Genomic DNA, 26144 nt, shown 5'->3' with positions numbered 1-26144 from the left:
ACAAACACAGGCATACCTTTTTCTTAGGAGGGCATATTCTCACACATGCCCCGTTGTCTTTAAGCAGATGCTTGGGACATTCTTTAACGCAGGTCGCACCGTAAGCGTATTTTCCTTCAGGATTCTTTTCCCAACGATATTTTATAGGATTGTACCTTTGCATCGGCGGGCATTCTTGCTTGCATACTCCATCGTCAAAGAAATTTCTACATGCCTAAAAAAATTACCAAGAAGAGGGAAGAGTGAGCGAACGAGAACTTAAAAAGAATATTATTACTACATATTCTCTCAATATTGCTTAAGGCATTTATTTTTCTTTAATGTTAAAAAGAGGAATTAAAGTAAGTAGAGAGCTGATAATCTTTAGAAGAGAAAGAACTTACAAGACAATCAGATTGTTTAGGCCCAGTACATCCTCCTGCACAAAAGAGATGACAGCACTCTCGAGGAAGTTCTCCAAAGCATCGTCCTTTATGACACTGAGGACTGCAATTAATTTTAGAAAATTTTTGACAATTTGAAGGGCCTTCACCCCAACACCCGCTTTGGCAAGATTCATGACAAGGAGTGCAATCTCTTTCAGGTTCATTGAAGTTATAAACATACACATATTTTCCTCTAGGACCCGTAATGATTTCTTCCCATTCAATCGTCTTGATATGACATAGATTATAATTGTTTAAAATCCCTACACTTCCTTCTAAAATATCTGAAAAATAAGTATACACAAATTAGCAAAAAAGGAACATCATAGTAATATACAAAAAAGTATTTATTATCAATCTTTATTTCGAGTGCTCCTATATACGTACATATATTTATGTACAAAGAAAGAAAAATAAAATTAACCACATATTTTAAGTCTGACGTCAGAATCCGATTGCTTTATAATAATAGGTACGTAAGTATATAATAATACTTATATATTTAGACTTGGAGAAAAAAGAAAAAGAGAGAAACCATTTTTTTCCTTACCTGTACTTATGTATGTACAGACTAGAAGCTACATAACTACAGATACGTAATGATGGACACATATGAATTTTAAAGTGTCAAATATCATCGATAGGTCATTACTATACGACAAAAATAAAATCCTTTTAAATAAGAAGTATGATAATAATAAAAAATCAGGTGATTTTTTTCCATTCAAGATACTTTTCTCAAGGTTATCAACATTTGTGGATGTACATTGTACACATCTATCTACACCGTACACAATATAATATTTGTAATATAAGAAATTACATCATCTTTAAAGAAATAATAATAAAATTATTATTATTATCGACTGTTAATGGGTGTCTTAATGAAAAATAAAATACCAAATATAGAAAGTGTTTATATAATATACATCTATAATAATTATTATCGAAACAGAGTTTGCCCCCGAGGAAAGGAGAATCAGACACGATGAGTTAGAATTAGGAGAGGACACGGCGATGCAACTCCTTCATAGTCATCGTTTCAACTCTTTAAAAGTTCATGTTCCATTATTATATAACCAAACTGAATATAAAATAGTGAAAGAGGCTTAACCTATTTAATACGCTCTTCCGCGTACCGCTAGAGTACTATCAGTGGCACACTGCTTGCAATGAACAAAATAAAAGTTCCGGTTCATGTTATTTTTAAGTGGGTCTCAAACTTTTTACATTGTTTATCACGTACGACTAGAAGAACCAGAGTTCGATTCTTCAATATTTAATAAACAATATTTAAGATCCCGTTCACGTTGTAGAGATCAGTGGTTCATAAACTTTCTATAAGCTATTTAATACGTTCCTCAACGCACCACTAGAGGGAGCTCACTTACTCAGTTTGAATCTTAACTCTTAAATAATGACGAATATACAATTAATAGTTTATACTGAAGAGATCAGGGGTTTGTAAACTTTTTACAGTGTACTCCAGCAAATCGATCTCCGTGTACATATACCCATTATGATGGTATAACCTAATATTGAACAATATTGGAGGGTTAAGCTATTTAATAAGTTCATTCACGTACTACCTAGAGAGGGCTAATATACCATTATTGGTAAGTGTACCATAGGTCGCATCTTAATTCTTTAATGAACAATAGAACAGTTTTAGTAGACGTTGTAGATATTAGTGTCTCTTCAACTTATTATGTACAGTGTGTAGAAAATATCAATATCAGTCTCCGAGTACATATCACTATTATCAAAGAATAATAACTGAATATTGTACAATAGTCAAGGAGATATAAACTATTTATGAAGTTCCTCCACGTACGACTACAATGACCTCAGTTTGCATTTTAACTCTTTATGGACCATAGAAAAGCATCAGTTCATGTTGCGGATATCAGTGGTTCACAAACTTTGTACAGAGAGTACTACACCCTGAGAAAATATTAAGATCTCCTCCAAGTTCATAATACTATTATGATTAAACTGGATTTCGTGCAATAGCTGAGACATAACCCATTTATGAAGTTCCTCCAAGTACCACTACAGGGACCTCAGTTACCATTTTAACTCAATTGTTCATTTAAAACAATATAAAGGTTCACATTTATGATGTAGAGCAGTGATTCTCAATATTTTCATCACCGAAGAGGCCTATAGTTATTTTTATATATGATCAACCAAATGTTTTATATATTATTGATGTTATCTTTCGGTGAGCCCTTGACGACGCACCATGGAGCACACAGGCTCCGAGGAGATCAGCTTGGGAACCACTTTAATATAGAATGCTTACAATTGTTAAGTAACATGTTATCTGTTACAAACCTCGTGAGGTTTTTGTTAAAGTGTGACTGTTTATTTTTTGAGAGAAGACCTCACACAAATAGTTATTATTTCTTATTTTTGATATAAAGAATAAATTGAATTTCATCTTCTCATTTTTATGCGTAAGATCTTTAAATAAATATGCACAAACTTAGATATTTTTCATGCAAAAATATAGAACAAGTAGAGACTAAGACTTGTGGTAGTAAAAAAATAAATAATAATACACTTAGAGGAGAAGACTTAAAAAAAAAAAAAAAAAAAAAATCTTACCTCGAAGTGCAGGCATTTCCAAGTAATGCATCTTGGAGAGAGTCACCATGAGTGAGAATTTATCATCCCTCACACTTAATTTAAATAAAGTTCGTCCACGAATGATTTGTAGTGAGGGAAGAACGATTTTCCTCACGTCTACATGGGATATGAGAACATAGCCTGTTACTTCACGAATATGTTGAAGAAAGCTAAGATCCAGGTTTTCATCCTGTAACCAAGTGAGTTCTAAATTTCCATCCACGTAGGTGCAGTTGGTATAACGATCTCGTAGATTCCTATAGTGATGTTCGCGATTGTTGGGCACGGACATTCGTCCTTTAGTGCCGATACAAACTGAAAGATACGAAAAAAATAGATGGTTAAGTATAATTTTTAATTATGATTCATGTGGAAAATATTTAAAAAAGTTTATAGTTAGACAATTTGGTAAATAATGCCCTCCCCCCCCTTTTTTTGCATGAAAGAATGCCTTTAACTAGAATCTTATAATAATAATATATTATTATTTATCTATCTTCCTAGTTAGTACAAACGAACGTAGTTATCCTTGTGGAGACGGTCATTTAAAAGTATTGATATTAGATAAATTAAATATCAAGGGTTGTAACTTCAATATGAACCAGTTTTATGGATTGACCTTAAGTGCATAAGATAAATTCTTATTAAAAGAGACAACAATATTCAAACACTTTACATATAATTAAATATATGTACGACACATAACTACCATGGACTCTAAGAGGATCATAAAAATTGTATTTCTTACAAGAAAATAGATAAAAACAGAAAGAGGAAGGAATGTTCTTTTGTATTCTACCTGATCCATTACTTAGTAAGAAACAAAACCATAACTGACTTTTACAGAAAGAAGCATGTCATTGCATATTTTATGATTCTATGTAAAGTGCGGAGAAGCCTCTTTCTCCTTATCCTCGTCCATGATGACGAAGAAAGGGTATGCAATAGGCTTTATTTGAGGGTTCATGAGTATAAAATAAAGTCTAAGGGTCCTTACTTTTTCCATGGGGCTGTGAGTTGAATCTAAAATGATGTGACTTGATGCCTCCAAGAGAAGAAGCCTCAACTGGAGAGGGATTCTTCCAGAGGACTATACACAACAGCAGGAGAAGGATTCTCATTTTCGTAAATTGAGGAGGATGGATGAAAATGATGCTCATGATTCCTGGAAGAAAAGGGCACCATTTCACCAGACAAAATACTCGGGAAGGAGTGAAATGAGGAGAAGACAACGACACTTTCTACAAACAAAGCACATCACATCACTTTAATTTTAATTTCCAAACACTACTATGATGTACACATAACTTAGGCCAAAAAAATTAACTTGAAAAACCAAAAAAGAAAGAACACGGGTTTCTTCCTCTCCTCTGCGGGATCCACGGCTAACTAACTAACACACACACTCACTCCCCCCTTTCCCTAGGTAGCAGCCATCACAATACATCATCCAACGGCACCACCTCTACCACCGTCCACCATGAATCCGAGGGCACGTTCCTACCTGGTTACTCGCTCTCCTACCAAAAAAACACCTATGCTGCCATGGTTCACTCCTATTCAGCCTTAAAAATACCTGGAAGCCCTCATTTCATAGGTAGCCCCGTGCTCATGGATACTCACCCCAAAAAAAAACATCATATTTTTATAAAAATAAAAAAATCAACATACACTTCATTTTTTTAATTTAAAAAAAATGTCTCATCCCTAGCTAGCTAGCTAGTAACCACATGAAAGAAGAAGAAACATGATGGCCGACGCGATTTGACCATGAACCAAAAAGAAAAAAAAAAGGGAGCGCGTTATTATTTATTATTCGGTTCCTAACTGAGGTGCATCTCAAGTGACCAATTAAATGATTTAACATCAATAAAAAAATAAGTAACTACTACTACACGATGTACAGCAAAAAAATAAAAGGGGTTTGTAGTAAAGCAGCTAGGGATTTCATTGTTAGCGCTGTTTTTTTTATGAAATCAGGGACTAGGATGTTGCCGCTATTGCAAAAAACTTGAATCCCTTATTACAGCTCAGAGAATAGCAGTGAATGAACGTCATCAACAAAAATAATATTTATATCACTCATTTAAAAAACAAGTTATTAGATAAAAATAACATGGCCTTTTTTCCAAATTATTACGTCATTGATGATGGCAATGCCTTCGTACGCTGACCTCTCTCTAGTTAGTGGTGTTACACGCAAATAAAATACTATTTATACAATATATTATGGATAAAAGAAGAGGCAATAAAAATTATATTGTTTGACATTTTCAAAAAAATCTCGATTCATTTTACAAAGTTGTCGATATTTATCTAGATAGAGCCAAGATGATTATTATAATGTTATTCTAGATTATATTACACGGGAGAAGAGAGCAGGAGATACGATTAGAGATTTGGACGCCATTTTTAATTAAGAAGATGAAAATAAACAGGATAGGCGCCATATTAAAGAGAAGAAAAAGAAAAAAGGATCCTTTTAGCAACTAGCTAAAAGCAGGATTAATTTATATATATTAATAATACAACGCTAAGGCTAAATTAACATCAATGATGATCAAATACAAAGAATGACGTCATTGAACGAATTTGCAGATAAGGATTTTCTCTTTCGAAAGAAAAAAGAAAAACATCAAGGTTGTCAAACTCATGGTGTGGATTAGTAGTGTAGTGATGGTAGAGATAAAAACTACTCCCTAAGAAAATAGTAGTCGCAATTCTACTCAAATGGTCATTTCTTGTTAAATTATACCTATATATATATATATATATACTTATAGCAATTATCATTCCAACTATTATTTGAAAAAGAAATAATAAAATAGCGCCCTCTTTGAAAGAAAAAAATATATATTTAAAATGAGTTTCATTTTTTCTTTTTTAACGAAAAAAAATCGTCATTTATTTTGCTTTGTCCAACAACAGATTTGGAAATAAGGGAAAATATATTATAATATATGTACATAAAATGATATTTTATGACTTAAAGCATATGTCTATTTATAATCATCTGGTGAGTGAAATTGTAACACAAAAAATATGCATAAAATATGCAGCTAGTTAAAGGTCGAACCAAATGTTAGGGGATTTTTTCTTCTCCGGCTCCTGCTTTAAAAAAAGAAGATAAGTAATTAAGGAATGTATGTACATAAGAAGTTCCGTTAAATACAAAAATGATGTTCAGCTATTTTGCTCTTTCTTTTTGTACGTAGAGAATGCAGCTATTTAAAAAACAAAACAAGCCAAACGAAACGAAGAACCATTTCTCACTGACTGCTGTCGTATGTGTAAGTAAGTGACTGAGTCCATCGAGGTTAATGAATATAGTAACAATACAATAACAAGAGTCTTTTAAGAGGGGGAACAACAACAGAACAGATATACATAGAAGAATGTCTCCCAAACCCATTTTAAGAAGGGGGGAGGGAGAAGATTGGAGTTGTAAATTCTAAGCAGTTTTTAGCGTGCGATGTCGTTTCTTTGTTTTTGGTAACCATAACAGGGTTTTTAAATTTTCTAATTATATTTATTGTTATACTTATTCTTCCATTCTTCAGGAGATAGCATCCCATTATTGAGTAACTACGTGTGTGTGTCCTCATAAAAAACAGACGGAAACGCTGAGGATTTCAGGGGGAGTTATTCTTCTAAATTATAAAATCAAAGTTTGCCTATTTGTCGACAACTAATACATCCTAGAAATGTCACGTACTGCCTTTTTTAAAGCTGTAGGTCTCCTTTTGATTGGAATCAATGTCTTTCTTATTGCAGGGGTCCCATTACCTTTCCTCAAAGAGGCTCTTTTTGCTTTGTTTATCCAAAACTCACAAAAACGCTATTTGAATTTGGAAGAGAAAACATGCTCCGCGTAGCATTTTGAAAGTGGAGGTGTCAATTTAAACTAAAAAATATTTTTTGTTGCTATATGTTTCAAAATATTCACCCTATCCCCCTTAAAACCGACACTTATTCGGCCAATTCATTAAAAAATGATCAACCAAGCTATACGACAATTGTAAATCCTCAAAAAGTCAGGTGACCATGCCTACCATGTTGCACGGCTCCTAAAGTATAAAATATTTCTGTGATCATGAAAGACTGAGGAATTCTTGGAAATTTATTATAAGTGTAAGTTTACAATGAACGACTCAGAATAGAATTGAAGATAGACCTCGGAGCCATTCCTACTTACATATATCCTGGCTTATTATGAAGTGGGATTCATATTTGTATCCTTCCTCTCACACAGCTAATCTAATGAAACATCAGGGCATCTGTAACCCCGAATGTGTGGTACCATAAATGATGGAGAGTAAAGCAGAGGAGTTGTTGGGAAGTTATTATAAGTATAAGACCCTGTTGGACGACTCTTGTAGAATTGAGGATCGAATCGGAGTCCTACCTACCAAGGGGTGGGTGTCTCTGGCCATCAAGATGCATTATATGAAAATGTAATTTTCATATACTTCCTATGTAAATAAGTACAAAATGTCCCCCGAGTATAAATTTCAAAATTCAGCCTTTGTTTACCTAGTTAATTTTTTGTGTTTTTTTTACAACTTTAAAAATGATGTTCTGGCTATCGAAAGTATCCACGACTCACCATGTGATGTTACTGCTTCTTTGTGTATCTCTTTCTCTCCGTACTTACATATTATTATGTACTATTATTATTGTGTTATTAGTATGAAAAAAACCAAAGTGAAGGTGGGGGGGGGACGGAGTAATAGTACTTCTACTACGACGAATACTTTTTGCTTCTTCTCTAATAACATGGTTCTCTTCTTTTTTTTTACCTTGTTGTTGCTCTTCCCCCTCCCCCCTTAATTATTATTTTTAAACGAGAACAAAACAAAAAGAAAATTGCTCCGAGGGTAAAAATATATTGTATCTATAGACTACTACATATATAATGTATAAAAGTACTTATAACTAAAAGTACGCTCCTAGTTTCATATGTTTCCAACAGGTTGACCGACAAAACCTACCAACCTATATCACATTCAGTCATTATATAAGCGAGCAAGGATGATTTTTCTGATCATAAATAAGTATGACAGTATATTTTGTACTATTTCATCTTTGAATCCTATGGAGCGTTTTTATGTGACGTCAGATGTCAACCATCTTACGGGGGGGATCTATAAAACCTAGTTTTATAAGAATAAAAATCCTTTGATTTATCAAGACTAAGGAAAATGGTGTAAACTAACTGTCATGTATTTTTATGTAGTGCTGTGTCGGTCTGTATTTAGGACGAGACTGCAATCCCATCCATTTCAGTCTCGTTCTGTACTAGTTCAGTCTTGCATATCTGTCCTGAAACTTATAAAATTCGGTCCTTGATAACATCGATAAACTTTATTATTTTATTTATTTATCAGTTTTATTACTGACAATCGAAAGGACTGACAGTCCTAAGGACAAATAAGACGGGTCCTAATAATGGACAGGACTGAATAAATAAACACTATTTGTATGTTCAAATGGGACTGATACATAACTTAAATTAAAGTAAAGTACTTAAACCTTACTCTGTCCATCAAAAATCTACATCAGGAGTTCTCAGCAGTTTTTGGATGTTAGCTAAAATGATATGAAGAAATCATTTAAAAGGCCACATTAATGTAAAATTGGCTTTAATTTCAATTGACCAGTAAACAATATAAACATGATAAAAGTCATGGACGTTTAAATATTTTTATATATACATATTTTAACTCTAATGACCGCAGTTTGTTCGTCAATTCTGAGCTATCTTTTTTAAAGTTTTCATCCAGACAGGTAGTAGTAATCCTCATTATCTTATCTAAATGTCATGAGTGAGTTTAGTACGTTATTTATTTTTCCCTACAATAATCCAAGAGAAAAACATGATGAACCTTCCCATTGCATTCACCATTAGGCATGGATGAAAATGTGTACTTAACCAGTTGAAGTACATCATCACGATTATGGAAGTTTTCAAATATTGAATCAAATTATCTAATCAGGCCTTCGATAAATTATTATATATTTATTATTGTTATTCAATCATTTTTGTGGGCCGTATGAAGTGTACTCGCAGGCCGGACTTGCCCTGTGGGCCGCCTGTGGAGAATCCCTGATCTACATTTATCTCTAACGCCTCTCGATGTATTGCATATCAGACACTAATATTATGTATTAAAAATATGTTATTACCTCATTAAAAAACTTAATGAGGTATGTAAAGACAATTAATTAACTATTACATTTGCAAGGATCAGATATTTTTTCGTTTTATCCTACTTTTTACCTCTCTAATCGATCCAAAACAAAATTAATTGTAGCAATCTAGTCATTTTCTAGGGATTTATATTATATTTTACTTTGATTGAATTATAATCTAATTTTTTATACATTCTTTGTATATTTTTAAAGCTATTAGATGAAGCATTTTAATCAATATATCAACTCTAGGCCCCAAGATTGTATCTAGTTCAATAATGAGGTTATTTCTTCTGAAGGAACGCAAGTTGTACAAAAAGGTCGCTAAAATTATTGGTCACAATTAAAGAGAAAGAATTTGATATATTTGAAAGGTCATAGGGGAAGCAAAGAAAGTTTTATTCATCCTTATAAAGGCTCTAGAGTCTAGACTAGGGGTGGGCAAACTTTTTAGTTTAACATTAAGAAAATATCCATTTTAAAGGCAATTTTATGAAAAACATACATTTTTTTCCACGTTATACTAAAAAAAATATGTGACGTGGTGACATCAAGTCAGTTTGGGATATAAACGAAGAAATTTTTGTTTTTCTAGCTATTTTACTTAATAAGAAGGGATTATATGATTTTTAAATGGTTTTTTGTGCCTTTATGTCAAGAAAATATTATTTATCAGTATTGGATGATTGTAATGAAGGCTTTAAGCTTTATCATAATGTTTCTCATTTAGAATTTTAGGCCTTACTAGTTACGTTTTTTTTTTAAATCAAAGCCAATCTATGTTTAACATTGTAAATGAAATTTTGGTCACACGTAATCACGCAGTTACTAACAAAGAATAAAAAATGTGTTATTAAAATAATTGTTTAATTAGTTTAGCTTACTGATCGATTTTGACGAAAAAATATCCAGCCTGATTTTATGTCGACACGTCACATATTTAATATGAATTGAAAAAAACAAAAAAACAGCTCTAAAATAGGAATATGAAGGAGAAAAAAGAAACAATAGGACATAAGTTAACTAACAAAACATACAGAGCCTAGTCAAAGTGAACAAACAACCCGGTAAACAACTCCCATATCCAATTAATTTCTCACAATACTATCCCCAAAACATCAACAACTTAGATGTATTTTTTGTTAAAAATACACTGTCGATTTTTTACTTTTCTTATCCCTTACTAGTGTTCTGAATGTTGATTGGTTGAACATGAATGAGTTGAGAACAATTCCCTATCATTTAATGAATAATAGTAACCCCACAGTTTGGGATAAAAATGAACTAACTACCATCGTCTGATGTAGTAACTTTTTAAATGATCTTAAACCTATTTAGCGGATCATTTGTGGTCTTTTGGCCGTAGTTTATCCAAGTTTGTTCTAAGCCACTGTTCTTTACATTTTTAATCAATTTATCTCTTTAAAAACTTAATTATCCAGATTTACCCCGTTTTTTAAATAGTTTATTCCTTGAAATGGTTATATGAATATATTTAATTTTTTAAAACTAATATGAACCCCTTTAAAAAAGAAAAATTTACACCAGGTGAAGACCCCTGCTCTAGATTTAAAGTCATAAACAAAGTTGCTAAACTATCAATGTTTATTCAAAGTAGTGGTCTATGAAATACTTTTTTTTGTCAGATAGGGTGATTTAGTAAGGTGCGTTGCTGGACCTTTTTTTTCCTCTTGGAGGGGGAAGGCTCAAGGTCTTCAAAAAAACTTCTGAACTCGACCCCAACATTTATTTAATAGATTTATAAAAATATATCTATTTATATAAGTATAATTCTTGAGGCTACCTCCCCCCTTATAATGAAAGCTATAAACTCCATTGATGTTGTGTATATGAAGAAAACTGAAGTCCTGTCCAGTTTAGTCTTGGTACTGTCTAGTTCCGTCCTGCATATCAGTCCTTGTATAAAAAGTTCGGTCCTTGATGACGTTACTCAAATTTATTTCGCTTTTTTTAATCTGTTCTAGTAATGACAGTCTGCAGGACCGGTCCCAAGGGTTATTAAAACTGGTCTTGATATTGGATTGCACAACCAAATAAAAAAGGACTGATTAAATCAAATTATTGTGCGAAGGAAGGAAAATATTGCATACGTCATGAGGGATAATGATAAAGTAACGTCAGCTACGGTATAATAAAAAGCGACATCTTGCAGTATAAATGTTTTAAATAAGCCAAAGATTCTTCATACAAAAGATAACATGCGCTTTTCTCAACTAGTTTTTTTTTTGTAAATAGATTTTTTGATGACCTTAGACAATGCACCACGAAGCTCCGGTTAGGAAAACCTGTTCTAGACTATATGCAGCTAATATCGTTGGGTTTGTAAACCACATATATATATATATTAGAATAATTATATAAAGCCTATAATTGACTGGAATATTCGGGCGTTTACACGTATTTATAAAGTATAATAATTAGTATTGAGAAGTTTCGGTCCAGAAATCCTAGACCGGTCTGAGATCGTAACATTTTTGATAAGACCGAATTAGTTCGGCCCAAGTTCGGTCTGGACCTGTTTTGTAGTAAAATTCGATCTATATGATAAGAATCGATAATTAATCGGTTCTACAAAAAAGATAACGTTATTTTTTCGAAAATAAATTTGATAAAAATAATACATTTTTTTATAGAAAAGAAATGTCTGTGCACAGTTTACATTTTTGGTCGAGGGAAAATCACTTTCAGTCTCGGACTATTCAGTAATAAGAACAAATTGGAGATTTTTAATTTATGTAACTTATTCTTGCTCAAAATTGTTTCTATCCTGACGCACCCGCCAATATGTTAAAGTACTTATAATGGTACTAGGTAAATGTAGTTAACCATTGACAGATTGAAATAGATTACATTTTCTAACTAACTAACTATGAGAGGGAGGATCTCTTTCTAAGATCAACTCAACACAACTCTTGTTAGCAGGAGTGAACAAATTATTCTAACCATGGTCCTCGATAGACGATAAGGAGGGAGAAGGGGGGAGAAAAAAATGTCTTTAAAATATAATATATAAAATTTCTTTTTAGTAGGTACTTCTATGAAGAAAGATGGTGGAACACAAGAGGAGCGATTAAAGGCTCAGTTGGAGACGAGAAAAAAAACATAACGAAGAAAAAAGAATAAACTCCCCCCTGTGGACATTTAAGGAAACAATTCAAGACGCTTCTTCTTCTACTTATTTTAGAATAACATTCAAATAACTATTTTTTTTATAGGTACTGGTCGCGACAATTAATTATAATATTCGTCGTTGTTTCTTTCTTTATTTTAATTTGCTAAAAAAACTCTTATTTGGTATATATTATTATAATAGTGGACTATTAGTAGATATTATAATTAATATACAACAGTTGGATTCATTGCCAAAAATTACAAAAAAAACAACAAAAACATTCCAGGAATATTTTAATATAATATATTTTTCTGTATATTAAACTTAGGTCGGACAATGATGCAGCTTTTGCAAGAATCAAAGTACCTTTGTTACTACATAATATGTGATGAGTTCGCAATCTTGAACAGAAATCAAGAAAAGGAGAAATGTTCAATATATTTCTTTAGATCCTATAGGTATATAAAAGTGTTGAGTTTCAGTCTCGAATTCTAGACCGTTATAATTGAGCTAATTTGGTCCAACTTTCGTCTGAAATAATGTTCGGTTCCTGACTGAGTATTCATACTATTTGTAACTAAATAATATGTGGTGAGTAGTGTTGAATGGGTCTAAAAAATTAAAAAGACCGCAGTTCTATTAGTCCGATCCTTATAAAATTTGTTAGTCCTTGGACCGGTCCTTATCGGTATTTTATGGAAACTATAACAGCTGAAATTACGTAGTTAATACTAACTACTAGTGACAGGACGATTACAAAAAAAAAAAAAAAAAAAAAAAATTGGGCCCAATATGGTCACTTTTAAATAATATATTCAATTTATAATTCTGTAGTTGACGATTAAATAGAATATTGCTTGTAAATAGAAATTGAAAATCATTATTTCTAGGATAATATAAATTGAGGATTGAAGGCCAAAATGCCGTAATCCATATGTTACAAATATACTTTTTATTACCTATCCTAGATCTCTAATATTTATACTTAAAACTAAGACATTCAGACTCTTGAAATGATTTTCCCAGATCTATTTTAATGTAAAAATTGAAAAACACAACTATTCATAGTGACAGAATGGATTTTCCATGAATAATTCTGAAAAGAATACAGTCAAGTTACGACAACCTGTCTCTAACCCCACAAAATATAATTAAGACTCAATTTTGAGAAACAAATATTCTAGCTTGCTTTTATAATGACGAGCCACATAACATATAAGTATGATATCATCATCTTGTTATTTATTTTTTTAAAACCTCTTCAGCTTTCGCATAAAAAATATACCATAAAATAAAATAGGTAAAAAAATAGGGAAGAGAAAAGCCATCTGTTGAGAAGTTAAGAAAACAAGATTTTGTTCGTACTTAGTAGTAGTAATAACTAATGGTACGTTGTGTTTAATGCATGATGTTGAAATATATAAATATATTATTCGTTAAAAGTGTGCGAGATAACAATTCTGTAATTTAGACAAAAAGAGAGCTAAAAGCCCCTAAGGATGCGCCTCATATGTATGTTGGACGATGGTATGTCAGTATACTGTATATTATCCTCTCTTCGCTTCTTATTGCACACTTTTAATAGTCCAACAATAATAATAAAATAATGGTATTATTAAGAATAGAACAATGACGTCATGCTTGAGGTCACTTACGTACACGTACAATAAGGAGAGAGGGAGAAAAGAAGAAAAAAAAATGAGACAATTGAAAGGGGGACAAGCTAGCTGAAGACGAGAGCCGTTAACCAAATAATATGTTATATTGTGTACTTGTCGAAAAAGATCAAATTACGCACTCAAAAAAAAAAAAAAAAAAAAAAAAAGTGTTGGTTTTGGTTCTACTATGGATTGGGTTTCTATAACTGTAGGATTCTAATATTTGTTGAAGGAATTATACTTAGAGCGTTTTGATGTGACGTCAGCATTGTTGATGTCGTCAATGTTGAAAAATGTTTCTTTACAACCAAGTTTTATAATTAATATAATTAGTATTTCGGAAAATAGTAAACTAATACTACCGTGTGTTTGGATGTCAAAATTAGACCAACAAATAAATGGACTTGAAACTTGGAGTATATCAAAAAAATATATTTCTTATTGTCTAGTTTGATAAATAATAATACAAGGGCCATGCAATAAGGGGGGTATGGCCAACCCACATTAGAGAGTTTACTATGATTATATAGCTAGGGTGGTCATATTTTTGGCTCCAAACAGAACATGTGACCCAATTAGTGTAGATTTGAGGGGGGAATGGTAAGTATTTTAAAATTAGTTTTATTTTTGGTTAAATTTGGAACTTTCTTAATTTTTAAATAGACTTTTATTTTATATTTTTACAGAATATCTACATTGTTTTTAAATTAGGGAGACCAACCGTTTGCTTCTAACATCCTGAAAATCTACTTAAACCATAAAGAACCATACATTTCATTAATTTATAAAAAAATCCCACGGAAGCTCTGGACAGGATAAAAATTGAGGATATGTCTGGGTAAATGAGTACGGTTGGTGAGCCAACACATAACAACAGAAAAAAATCATATATATATATATATAGAAAAAAAAATGGCCCCTCTACTTTCAAAAACAGCGTGGCTCCCTGCAATGCCAGACCCTCCCAATATGTGTAAAAATATGTTGTTAGTTGTTATTTCAATAAAGTGTTTCTTCACTAACGTAACAAATTGCAACATAATTGAAGGCGTCACGTCACCATCGAGGGGCCCCACAATCGATATTTTCTGAAAATAAAATCCACAAATTCCCCAAAATCTTGATGAAACTTCATCAAATGACTTTAAGAATACAAACGCAATTAAAAAATTGTATAAATACTACTTGATGCCAAAGAATGATAAACAGAGATCTTCAATTAAATCTAAGTAATAAGTACTAAAAATTCCTATGAAATCATTAATTTTATTTTGGATCGATTAGGAACATGAAATCTTTGCCAATATAATCGTTAATTTATTGCCTAAACTATGTAAATAAGAATATTTTATCTGGTAATAACATATTAAGACCAAATACAGTCCCTTAATCAGAACTATATCCAAGGATGAGTACTCAAAATTATCGGAAAGGCTAAGGCCGTGACTAAGTCTTTTGGTCTTTTTTTTAATGACCTCATTAAAAAAAAAAATCACCCCAAAATTTGATATATAGAAAAGACAATTTATTTAGCATTTTTGATACTGTTAACCCCTCAGTGGACACAGGTCTGGAGGATACATATAAAAATAGAACATTGTTAAGCCCAATAATTTAAACAAAATTATGAAGTTTTAGTTTTTAATGAGATCCCTAATGGTTCCTCCCCTCGTAGTTACGGCTCTGATCTGATATATGTTGAAATTAGGGATTAGCGAGATATATTTTGATACAGCCTTTTTATTTGTTGCATCTATTTTGACACTCAAGTACACAGCAATGGTTCACCATAAAATTAATTAAAAAATATTCTTATAAAACATGGTTGTTTAAACCCCTTTCAAGATGGTCAAAATCAAAAATGCTGACGTCACATGATAACGCTCTGTTATTATTGGAGGAGGGATCAAATATGGAGCAATTAGTTTCTTCATTTTATAATAATAAATAAATTGTAAATTGAAATACCCTTTCATAAATATTTCATATGCGACTAATTGATTTCTAGTTTATTAGTATATTATCTATCATTAATAGACGTACGAAAGATTCCTCAGCTCACCTGGACCCATCGACAACAAGAAGGAGTCTTCTTCCAATAATAAAAAAATAACAGATAAGTTGAATTAGTAGCCTTCTACACAACTCAACAGACAAATGGAATAGAGGGGATGGTAACATGACTAGCATGCGTTAATAGGGATCAAAACTACTAGAAAAGCAATAATAATATTGATATTATTTAAAGATACGATGGGTATTATTAGACTGTCCCGTTTTCGAGTATATATTTTCCCCCCTCTTTATAAAGTCCTTGATGACGTCACTCAACTTAATTACTTCTTTTTTTTAATCTGTTCTAGTACTGACCGTCCGAAGGACACTATCCCTACATATATAACTTTTCTTTAGATTATTACAGACAAGCTGTGTGCAACATGTCTATCTGATATACTAAGCTTTAAACAAAAGTGGCGAAACGCAACTATTAGTCTGAGTAGATTCCTGGTACTACTAATATACTTTTCCCCACATAAGATGTCGTTGCCTATGATACCACAGATACTATCACTTTATGTAAGTAACAATAACATGTTCTTTCCTACACCTATCTAATTCAGTGAAAAGGGTTAATTCGTGGAGGCTGTATAAGTATATTCAACGCTCCTAGTGGTCAAAAATAGTACCGCGACAATGCACTAGTTAGTACGAATATTGATTAAATGGTCGGTGTTTCGCCACTTGGTTTATAGCTTCAGGTAAACCAAATACTAAAAAATATGATCAGTACAATTTTTGACTCATAATATAATCATATTTGTGATGGTAAAAAGGCTAAACAAAGGATCTTTGTAAAGAAAAAACTAAGTTTAGGTAAAAAGAAAAACGGTTGATATGTGTGTTCTTTTTTTTTTTCACTAATAGCTCATCACGGTATTAATTATTAATATTTTCACTAATTTCACTAATGCTACTTTAAATTGTAGAAGGTTCTTCTCTTTATAGTTCCTTTTCTCCCCAAAAATCATATAACAGGTAGCTGATATTAACAAGGGTCTTAATTCAGTAATACCATATGTGTTTCTCCCGCCTTCTTCTCGTGCTATTACAAAAATCCTATCACTATGAATGTCTAATTTCGAAACTCAAAAATCCCACTTTTTCTGCATTAAAATTGAATGAACTATGCCAAAAAGGGCTTGAGAGGCTCCAAACAGGGCCAAAGTAATTTTTTTATTCTCCATAGCTGAAAATATATATGTGCAGAGAAAAAAAGATATCACCCCAAAAGCAGGACAGTCTAATGGGTATGTTATTGGCGGTCATCAATCCTCTTCGGTTATTCTTTTAAGAAAGAAGAAAAAGAAGATATCGTCTGACAAAATCATCATTATCTTAAAATTCAAAAGGGATTCCGTTAAAAAATCATGGATAATAATAATGTGAGCAATTTTCTTCTTATCAGCCCCTTAAAAGACAACGAAAAGAAGAACAACACAAATTGAAAATGATGACGATAGTACCAACAAGAAAGAAAAGACCCCCATACATATACATTTATTATTATTTATAAGCTTTAAAAGCCAGGAGACGCGACACGAATGACGTTTGTTCTTTTCAGAATAATTAGAAATTACTCAGAGCTTAAGAATGTATATACATTAGGGTGTTTCGAAAAGTCGGACCATAACAAATGTTTGTTCCTCATACATTCCCGAGTTTTCTCACCAAAATATCACTCTTCCACAAAATCTACTCCCCTCCAAGAATAAGGGTCAGGCTTTTTTAATATTACCACTTTATTTTGTATCGGAATTATTAGGTGTTAACGAACAGACACATCTTGCTTTAATAATATATATATGTACTCCTTTATATATATATATGACGCGCTGAGCTTTAGCTACAAACGTTCATAATTACATTGTCATTTCTTAGCTCATGTAGTTACACAGTTCTAAGTGAATAATCGCACAACTAAAAAGTGAGTACTTCACGGACAAACTTTGCCTTATTAATAAAGATCAAGGTTAATAGAAATACAAGGTTATACCATAACGCGTGTACGACTGATGTTTGACTTTTACCACACTTTTTAATATTGACATCGTAGGGCATGAGTGGTTGCGTGTTTTTGTCAAAATCTGTCTTTCTTACCCAGCAGTCGTTACGATACATCAAATTGAAAATTCTAGCAAGCCCGATTACATGATGGTCTAACCTTGTATGTCGATTAACCTTGATATAGATTATAAGAGCTCAATGGAAAACAGAGACAACATATAAAGTATAAAATATTGCGATGTACCACACTTTTTGAAATGTCTACAATCTCTGCTTGATCACACACTTTCAATCAACGATTCATCAGTGCTACTTTTGGCGATTTTCTATATAATTTCTGGAATCGTTGCCTGATTTGGTCTACTACTGCAATACTCGTCTTAGCAACTCGTTCTAGTAGCTCGCAATAACACATTTAAACTCAGCCAACCAAAATTTTACTTTTGTAACCGAAGGAACAGACTCATACAAGTCCTGAATCAAGTTCAGCTTTTATATTGGTGGGGCTGATACATTTCAAAGAAAAGTATTGTATTACATAAAGATGATTAATTTCCCCAAATTCACTGACAACGTTCAATAATCATGGCTACCAAACAAATACTAAATAACATTTCGCCTTCAAACTTGAACCATATACTTTATAGATTGTATACTCTCTAATTTTTTAAACAACTCTTAGTCAGACTGGGTACTTCTGAGACCGCCCACGTATAATGTATGAATGCTAGGTAAATAATTTATTGGGGCCCCTAAATATGTTCCATTCAAGCTTAAATTTGTTTTCTGGGCCAATGGAGCGGGTGAATATAATATTACATGAAATATTAAGCACTATTCTATGAATGGGTTTCAATTAGAAATACACTTCCGTACTCTTTACCATTTCAGTCCTCTATATATGTATTTAAAACACCCTAATGTACAAATCTCTAAGACTAAAAAGTCATTTCAAAGAAGACAATTCTGTTTAAATATAATTAAAATACTATGTGTATATATATGTATATTGTAATATCCCATCCTTAAATAATACCTAGATATACTTTGGAAGAGGAAAATATTTAATTCTATAAACGATTACGGAAATACTAAGTATGCAATCATTAGGTAGTATTTAAGGCCGAATTGGTACATATTATAATATAATCAATGGATTATGTTGACGATTATAATTATTCAATACGTCATACTATCTGTTTCTAGGTAGTGGTAGTCAGACCTCAATAGGGACGTCCGCAGGATTATATATATATATATATTTTTTTTTTAGGGGGTGCGCGGATTTTCAATTTTTTTTTCAAAGAAAATTCAAAAATAATTTTTTTTCGAAAAAAAATTAAATAAAATAATTTTTTTCTTGAAAAAAATAAAATTTTTTGGACAAAAAAAAAAAAAGAAGAAATTAAATTTTTTTTTATGAAAAAAGTTTCAAAAAACATATTTCACACATAAAATTTCTTAATTTAAAAAATTTTTTAGATATCAACCAGTGACGTCATAATTAATGCATCTTCACCCATTTTTATATGAATAATAAATAGTTCAATTAGGTCATAATTTGGAATAGTGGCAAATCATATAAGTTAATAAACTTAAAGTTTAACTAAACTTAGAATTCAATTGGTAAACTGAGGTCACGGCGTTACTTCATTAAGACAAAAGTATATAGTGTATTTTGTTGTCAGCTGTCGATGTTGTTTCTACCTCCTGCCCCATGGTCCATGTTATAAACGTTGATTGGTCGAATTCAAATTCGCTTTTGTTCAACTGTTAAAAAATTTCCATAAATATTGAGCAGTTGGGAAAAATTGGCTGACCACCAACTTATTTTAGGCCTTCTTCTCTGTTTCTGTTTTCAGGAAAGGTTCTGAGATACAATAAAAAATAACAACATGAGGTATTTTACTATACTATAATTCAAAAGGGTGCTATTTAGTGGACGTAATATCATTTGGGACGTTTTTCAAGGAACAATAACTGGGACAGGACAGGATTGCATATAATTTAAGGCCCATTTTAAGTACCAATACAATTTTAATATTTAATTAGGCAAACATCTACCAATGGATTTAGCGCCTTTCCCATAGTTTTTTCCGGGAGAAAGGTTTCGTGGTACAATAAAAGTATCCAAACAATTAATTTAGCTCAATAAGGATAGAATATGTTTGATTCCATATATTAATAACTAACCCTAACTATAAAGTACATCTAGTGTGTACAAGCTCTAATTTCGTGTGTGTTGATGGGAGACTGACCATTAAATAATATGTACTTTCTTCTGATAAGCTCCTTATCACCATAATCACTTATAAGAAGCTCTTGTTTTGTTTATCGTTTAATGGACCAACTAAGTACATATGAGTAGTACGTAGTATATTAAGTTTGATTTAATCTTCATCGTAAAATTGATCATTTTTATCATCATTATTTCGAAGGATGAATGCACTCTTCCAGCGACCAGGGCCAATCAATCTCTTCTTTACTCCCAGGTTACAATCACATAGATATAGTATTTATTTATTTATAAAACAATGATAAAAAGATTAATATATATGTATATATTTATGACAAAAACTGATTTGTATCTCATCATGATGATGATATGAATAGCTAGAGAGCAACAAGCTGCTGGGAGCCAACATTATGATTCGATTATTATTATTGAGTTGTAAAAAAAATGACCTGTCAGTATGTGAGAAATAAAACAGAAAAATGGAATTGTAATTCTGACAAATTGAAGAACATTTAGGAGAAGAGCAGTTTAGCTGTCATAATATTTTATTAAATTAGCTGCAAGCAGCTATATAAGGAAAAATTAAAACTTCTACCCCTTCCTATTTATTAGTGATGAGACAATTTAAAAAAAAAATCCCGATGCCGATTCTTTAATAGTTTAAATATTAGTTAAAAAATACAATTTTGCTATCAGGCATGCCCACGGGATTATATTTTAGGGATGAGCTTGGTTTTTGGAAAAAAAAAAAAAAAAAATTAATTAATTACATGTTTAATTTTTTTTTCAAAAATTCCCAACTATTAACAAAAAAGTAAATTTTTTGATTTTTTTTTCCAAAAATACGACTATTCTCTCGAAATTTTTTTTTTTTTTTTTTGAAAAAATTCCAAAAACCTACAGCTTTTCTCCAAAAATTAATTTTTTGAGAAAAGTTTCAAAAATCCACAGCTGCGCTCAGAAAAAAAAAAATTTTTTTTTTTTGAGAAAAATTTCAAAAATTCACAGTAAATTGAATTTTTTGAGAAAACAATTTGAAAAATTAAATTTTTCATTAAAAAGCTAAACTTCCTTAATTCCTTATTTTTTAAACTGGGAAAATAAATAAATGGTAAAAATACCACTAATAAATAAGAATCAGAATCGCAAATTAAACATTATTTTCCCGAATCCGATTAATCATCCCATCACTACTATTTAACAAAGACAGGATCTGCTCACAGTTTTTGAAAGTACAGAGAGAATGTAATAATTTTGCTGCTATATGCTAACTGACTAATTATTAGAGATGGGGTTTGTGTTGGAGTGCGAGGAGAAGCCAGGAGCGAAATATATGTTATAACTGAATTTTTACCATTGTTAATATCAGCCGCCTGTGATAATTACTGATATAAAAATGAGAACCAGACAAAATAATATAATTGTATTTTAATTAGCATATATTTAAACTTTAATATGCATTTTTAAATCAATCTATACCAAAGATAAGCAACCCCCCCCCGGGCCTATTAAATAATGAATAAAAAAGAAGAAAGATCACGCCAAACAACCTTTTTTCCTTTAGTAATCGCTATACTTAACCCTTGAGTGTTGAAAATGTCACACTCTCACATGATACCCCCCACCAACAGCTACTACATCAATAATAATCATACCAATGAGCCTAAAACTTCGTCTTTTACAAGTACCCTGCGTATTGATTGGAGGAATTAGTCCAAACAATGGGATACTTGACATATAAACTTCCAGATTGCTTAGTCATTTGCCGGACATGCTCCCAATTTGCATCATGTCCAGAGGATCCCAAGAACTTTTATATAAATTAATGAAATGTTCGTTTGTTTGAGTAAAAGAGAAAGATTGGTACACCTAATTTAATATACAAAAGGGATTATCTGTAATACAAAAATACATATAAAGTATACGCCAGTTTAAAAACAAAGAGAGATCAAAATCACATTGTTTCTTACTAAAAAACTGTAAGATAATATACTAGAATCATTATTTAACCTTAAATTTGACTAATTTCACAATATTTATACTAATTGGGCTCACAATGTGTCCCTTTTTGGGAATACTAATGGCCACCCCAGCTATACGATAATTGTAATTTCTTAAATAGGGGAGTAACGATGGCCTCCTAGCCCCTTGCTACTCCGCTCTTGGAACACATAGGTAGAAATTACTCTGATGTCGATCCTCAAATCTACTCCGAGTTTAATAAGGAATTACACTTATAATTCCGTAACAAATCGGTTCTCTCCGTCATTCATGACTATACGAACACTTTATATCAAGATGACCCACTCTTCTAGAATGTAAGACTATTAATTACAGCATTGTGGAGAAAAACAAAACATTGTTCAGATTGCCAAATATAAAATTTCATATTTTTTTACATACAATTCGTTATATATGTATTAATTTAAGAAGAAAACTGATTTATAGGGATGTATGTCAACATGAGTAGAGAGACACAATCTCATCGGATCAAAAACGATTTGATTATTATTGCTCAAAGGAGAAAAAGAACAAAGGACTGACGGAGTAACCCGATTATGTTGAATGTAAAATGTATCTACAGCTCAAAGTTACAGAAACAAAGGACCATTTCTTTTTTGCAAGCAAGAAGTTTATACGCTGAAAGAAAGAAACACATTCTCTTCGTCCTGTAAAATTAAACACCATTAAATCTCTACCCCAAGACTTATAATTAAGCATAATTTGTTTTGATGGTGAGGTGGTTAGAGACGTTAGCAGAAAATAACCCCAAAATAAGAGAGGAATAAAACTTTGATTTGGAAGGCATGAAAGGTTAACTTTGTGGAGAATATATTATTGAGTCTCTAAAGATAGGCTACTAAACGGTCACGTCTGGACTTTGGACACGTCGTTACCTATAATGTACTTTGCATCTTTTCCTCTCAAAAGAAACAGGGGAACAAAAGGCTCTATCAGTTAATAGTTACCCAATTCTCTACTATGTAATTATATATTTAATTATAACTATTTGGAGTTGTTCACAGTTTAACAAAGACTAATAGGAATTCGCCCAATCAACGTTCAGAACCCTTAGGAGGGGGAAAATACAGGAATATCGACAGCGGACAAAAAAATACAATATAATATACTTACTTTCATTTTTCAAAAAAAAAAAAAAAATTCCATAAAATTTAATTTTGTGTGAATACCTATGAATTTTTTGATTTGTCTTCGAAATATTTTATTATTGAAATTTAATATTTGAAATTTTTCACGAAGAATTGAATTCTTTGAGAATAGCTATGAATTTTTGAAATTTTTTTTTTTTTGGAAATAGCTGTAGAGCTTATAATTTTTTTCGAAAAAAAAATTATATTTGAAAACTTTTTTTCAATTAATTTAATTTTTTTCAGAAACATTGAATGCTTCAAATTTTTTGCTTTTCTTTTTAAAAAGTTCTAAATCCCAAGCCCCATCAATATAATCCTGCGGACGTCCCTGATAATGGTCTTCAGACCAGGGACCGATCTTGAAACGAGAGGAATTTAATGAATATCATAAGACATAATAGTCTTACGATGGTTTAGTTTAATGGTATTACAGTCCATTAAACACTTAGCAACCAAGGCCACAACAGCATACCAACCCACAGTTCTTCAAAGTACCTACATCATATTATTATTTAGCATTTACTTTGATGAAACAAAATATATTATCTTCCGCAAAGATGCACTCTATGTACCTAGCTGAAGAAGAAGTACTTTGTAGTAGATGAGTTGATCAATAATAATTATATCTTATTATTATTTGCAAAAATAATACACATCCATAGATTTTTATTAATAAACTGTTAATATACAAGATATGTATATTAATACAGATATATATGTATTTAAGATACTATTACAAATGTAGGGAAGACCGAGGTCAGTTGTAGCTAGTTTTGTTACGATACTAATATTTGTATACAGGTTCCGGTACCAACATTAGTATATAACAAAGCATATATGAGCAAAGCTCGTTGATTAAAAAATGTGCAAGAACAGGCGCAGACTCACGATTTTAGATGAGGGAAAATAAATTGCAACTTAGAATTGTTAGGAAAATTCTAAAAACAAATGAGAGCGCACTCCCAAAATAAGGTATTGAAAGCCTCTAGAACGCTCGTGTTTTCTTGAGGAGCATTAATTCTATTGCAGTTATGCTGATCGGCAAGGCTTATAGAAATATAAGGATATACCATAATGTAATCGGGCATACTAGAACTTTCAATTTGATGTATCGTACCGACTACTGGGTAATACAGACAGATTTGGACAAAACATGCAACCAATCATATTCTATGACGTCACTATTAAAACGCGTGGTGGAAGTCAAACATCAGTCGTACACCCGTAATAGTATGACTTTGTATTTCTAATAAGCTTGCTAATCTGGATAATTTTGAGGATATTAAAAAAAGAAAAAAAGAAACCAATAGTCAATGTGATAACCCTGACCAATTGGAGAACATTTTGGTGGAGAGCAGCTTAGCTGTCATGGCATTTCATTAGATCAGCTACAAGTAGCTGTGACAAGGTGGTTGGGGACAAGGAAATTAAAAAGGACTCCAATGTGAATCCCCAATTCTACTAAGTATCCAAGAAGGGCTTACAATTATAACTTCGCAACATCGTTTTATGACCACACACAAATGTTCAATCCGGTTTTGACAGCAGTTCATGAAAATAGTATTCACTGAAATACCGAATAATACTACATATTTGCAAAATACCCTTTATTTCAAGCATCAAAAAAGTTACAGTCACAAAATTTCCTTTACAATTGTATAATAAAACCATTTTTGACAACTTTTCTTCGAGATGTTGATTAAGAACTGATTTTGAGTGGTAGAAGTAATATACATTGAAGGAGTGATATTATTGTATTAATGCAGTCTGTTTTCCATTGTTTTCCTAAAACATGAATGATTTGACGTATGGATTCTTTGACTATTACTTCAGATTATAATTTAATCAAATTTTACGGCACTCATGTAGGAAAAATTTGCAGTAAAATATCTCAAGTAACAAAGCTCTGGATAGTTTTTGAGAGTGAATTTATTCCATCTATAAAACTAATAAAAATGATCTATAATATAAATCGGATTATTTTATCTTAATCTACTATACTACCAAATTGAAATTTAATCATTCAACATGATGGAAAGTACTTTAAATATGGATTCATAAATAATATTTTTAGTCTAATGTTCTTAATTTGTAACTCATATTCGATATTTTTAACTCTAGCAACGATCCCTGGCTACAAAGACGATTGTAAATAGTGTTGAAGTGGCCTAAAAAAACACTAAAAAGACTACCGTCCCATTAATTCCGTTCATAATAAAAATTATCAGTCCTAGGAAGGGTCCTTATCGGTCTTATAGGGTAACTATAGCAGCTGAAATTACGTGATTACCAACAAAATCCTTTCAGAGGCGTCCAAAAAGCGTGGGTTGCAGGGGCAGTACCCCCAACCAAATTAAGGAATTTTGGCTTGTTTTTGGGTGAGGATGAAATTTTTTTAGGCACAAATAAAAACAAAATAATTTTTTTTGGAAGATTTATTTTCTTGTAAGGTCATTAGGGCGAATTATCCAGCAGAGAAAAAGAATCAACTTTTAGAGAATGGCTGTGGATTTAAAAATTTGATTCCCTAAAAATTTATCAATTCAAATTTATTTTTTGGAACTTTTACATTAGTAAAAAAAAAAAAAAAATCGAAAATCCCCCCCCCCTCCCTATATAATCCTGCGGATTAGAAAATCAGTCCTAGGACCG

At 31.7% G+C, this 26144-nt stretch overlaps 1 protein-coding gene across 3 annotated transcripts in view; it reads right to left on the bottom strand.

The window, feature by feature from the left end:
* Positions 1–26144, bottom strand: part of Egfr (epidermal growth factor receptor) — a 52927-nt gene that overhangs the window by 5110 nt on the left and 21673 nt on the right. For 2 of the 3 annotated variants that reach the window (XM_040709296.2, XM_040709297.2), the window contains exons 1-4: positions 4054–4499; positions 3036–3371; positions 384–709; positions 17–214 (exon numbers count right to left, since the gene is read on the bottom strand). In XM_040709296.2, the coding sequence (XP_040565230.1) occupies positions 17–214; positions 384–709; positions 3036–3371; positions 4054–4216 (1023 nt within the window). In that variant the 5' untranslated portion in view covers positions 4217–4499. Of the gene's footprint in view, positions 1–16; positions 215–383; positions 710–3035; positions 3372–4053; positions 4500–26144 lie in introns of those variants that run through there. The other variant, XM_040709298.2, reaches the window with a different exon arrangement.

The sequence above is a fragment of the Lepeophtheirus salmonis genome, chromosome 3 (assembly GCF_016086655.4).
Source record: "Lepeophtheirus salmonis chromosome 3, UVic_Lsal_1.4, whole genome shotgun sequence".
In the NCBI taxonomy this organism is placed as follows: Eukaryota; Metazoa; Arthropoda; class Copepoda; order Siphonostomatoida; family Caligidae; genus Lepeophtheirus; species Lepeophtheirus salmonis.
This window is presented reverse-complemented; position numbering and strand designations above follow the sequence as displayed.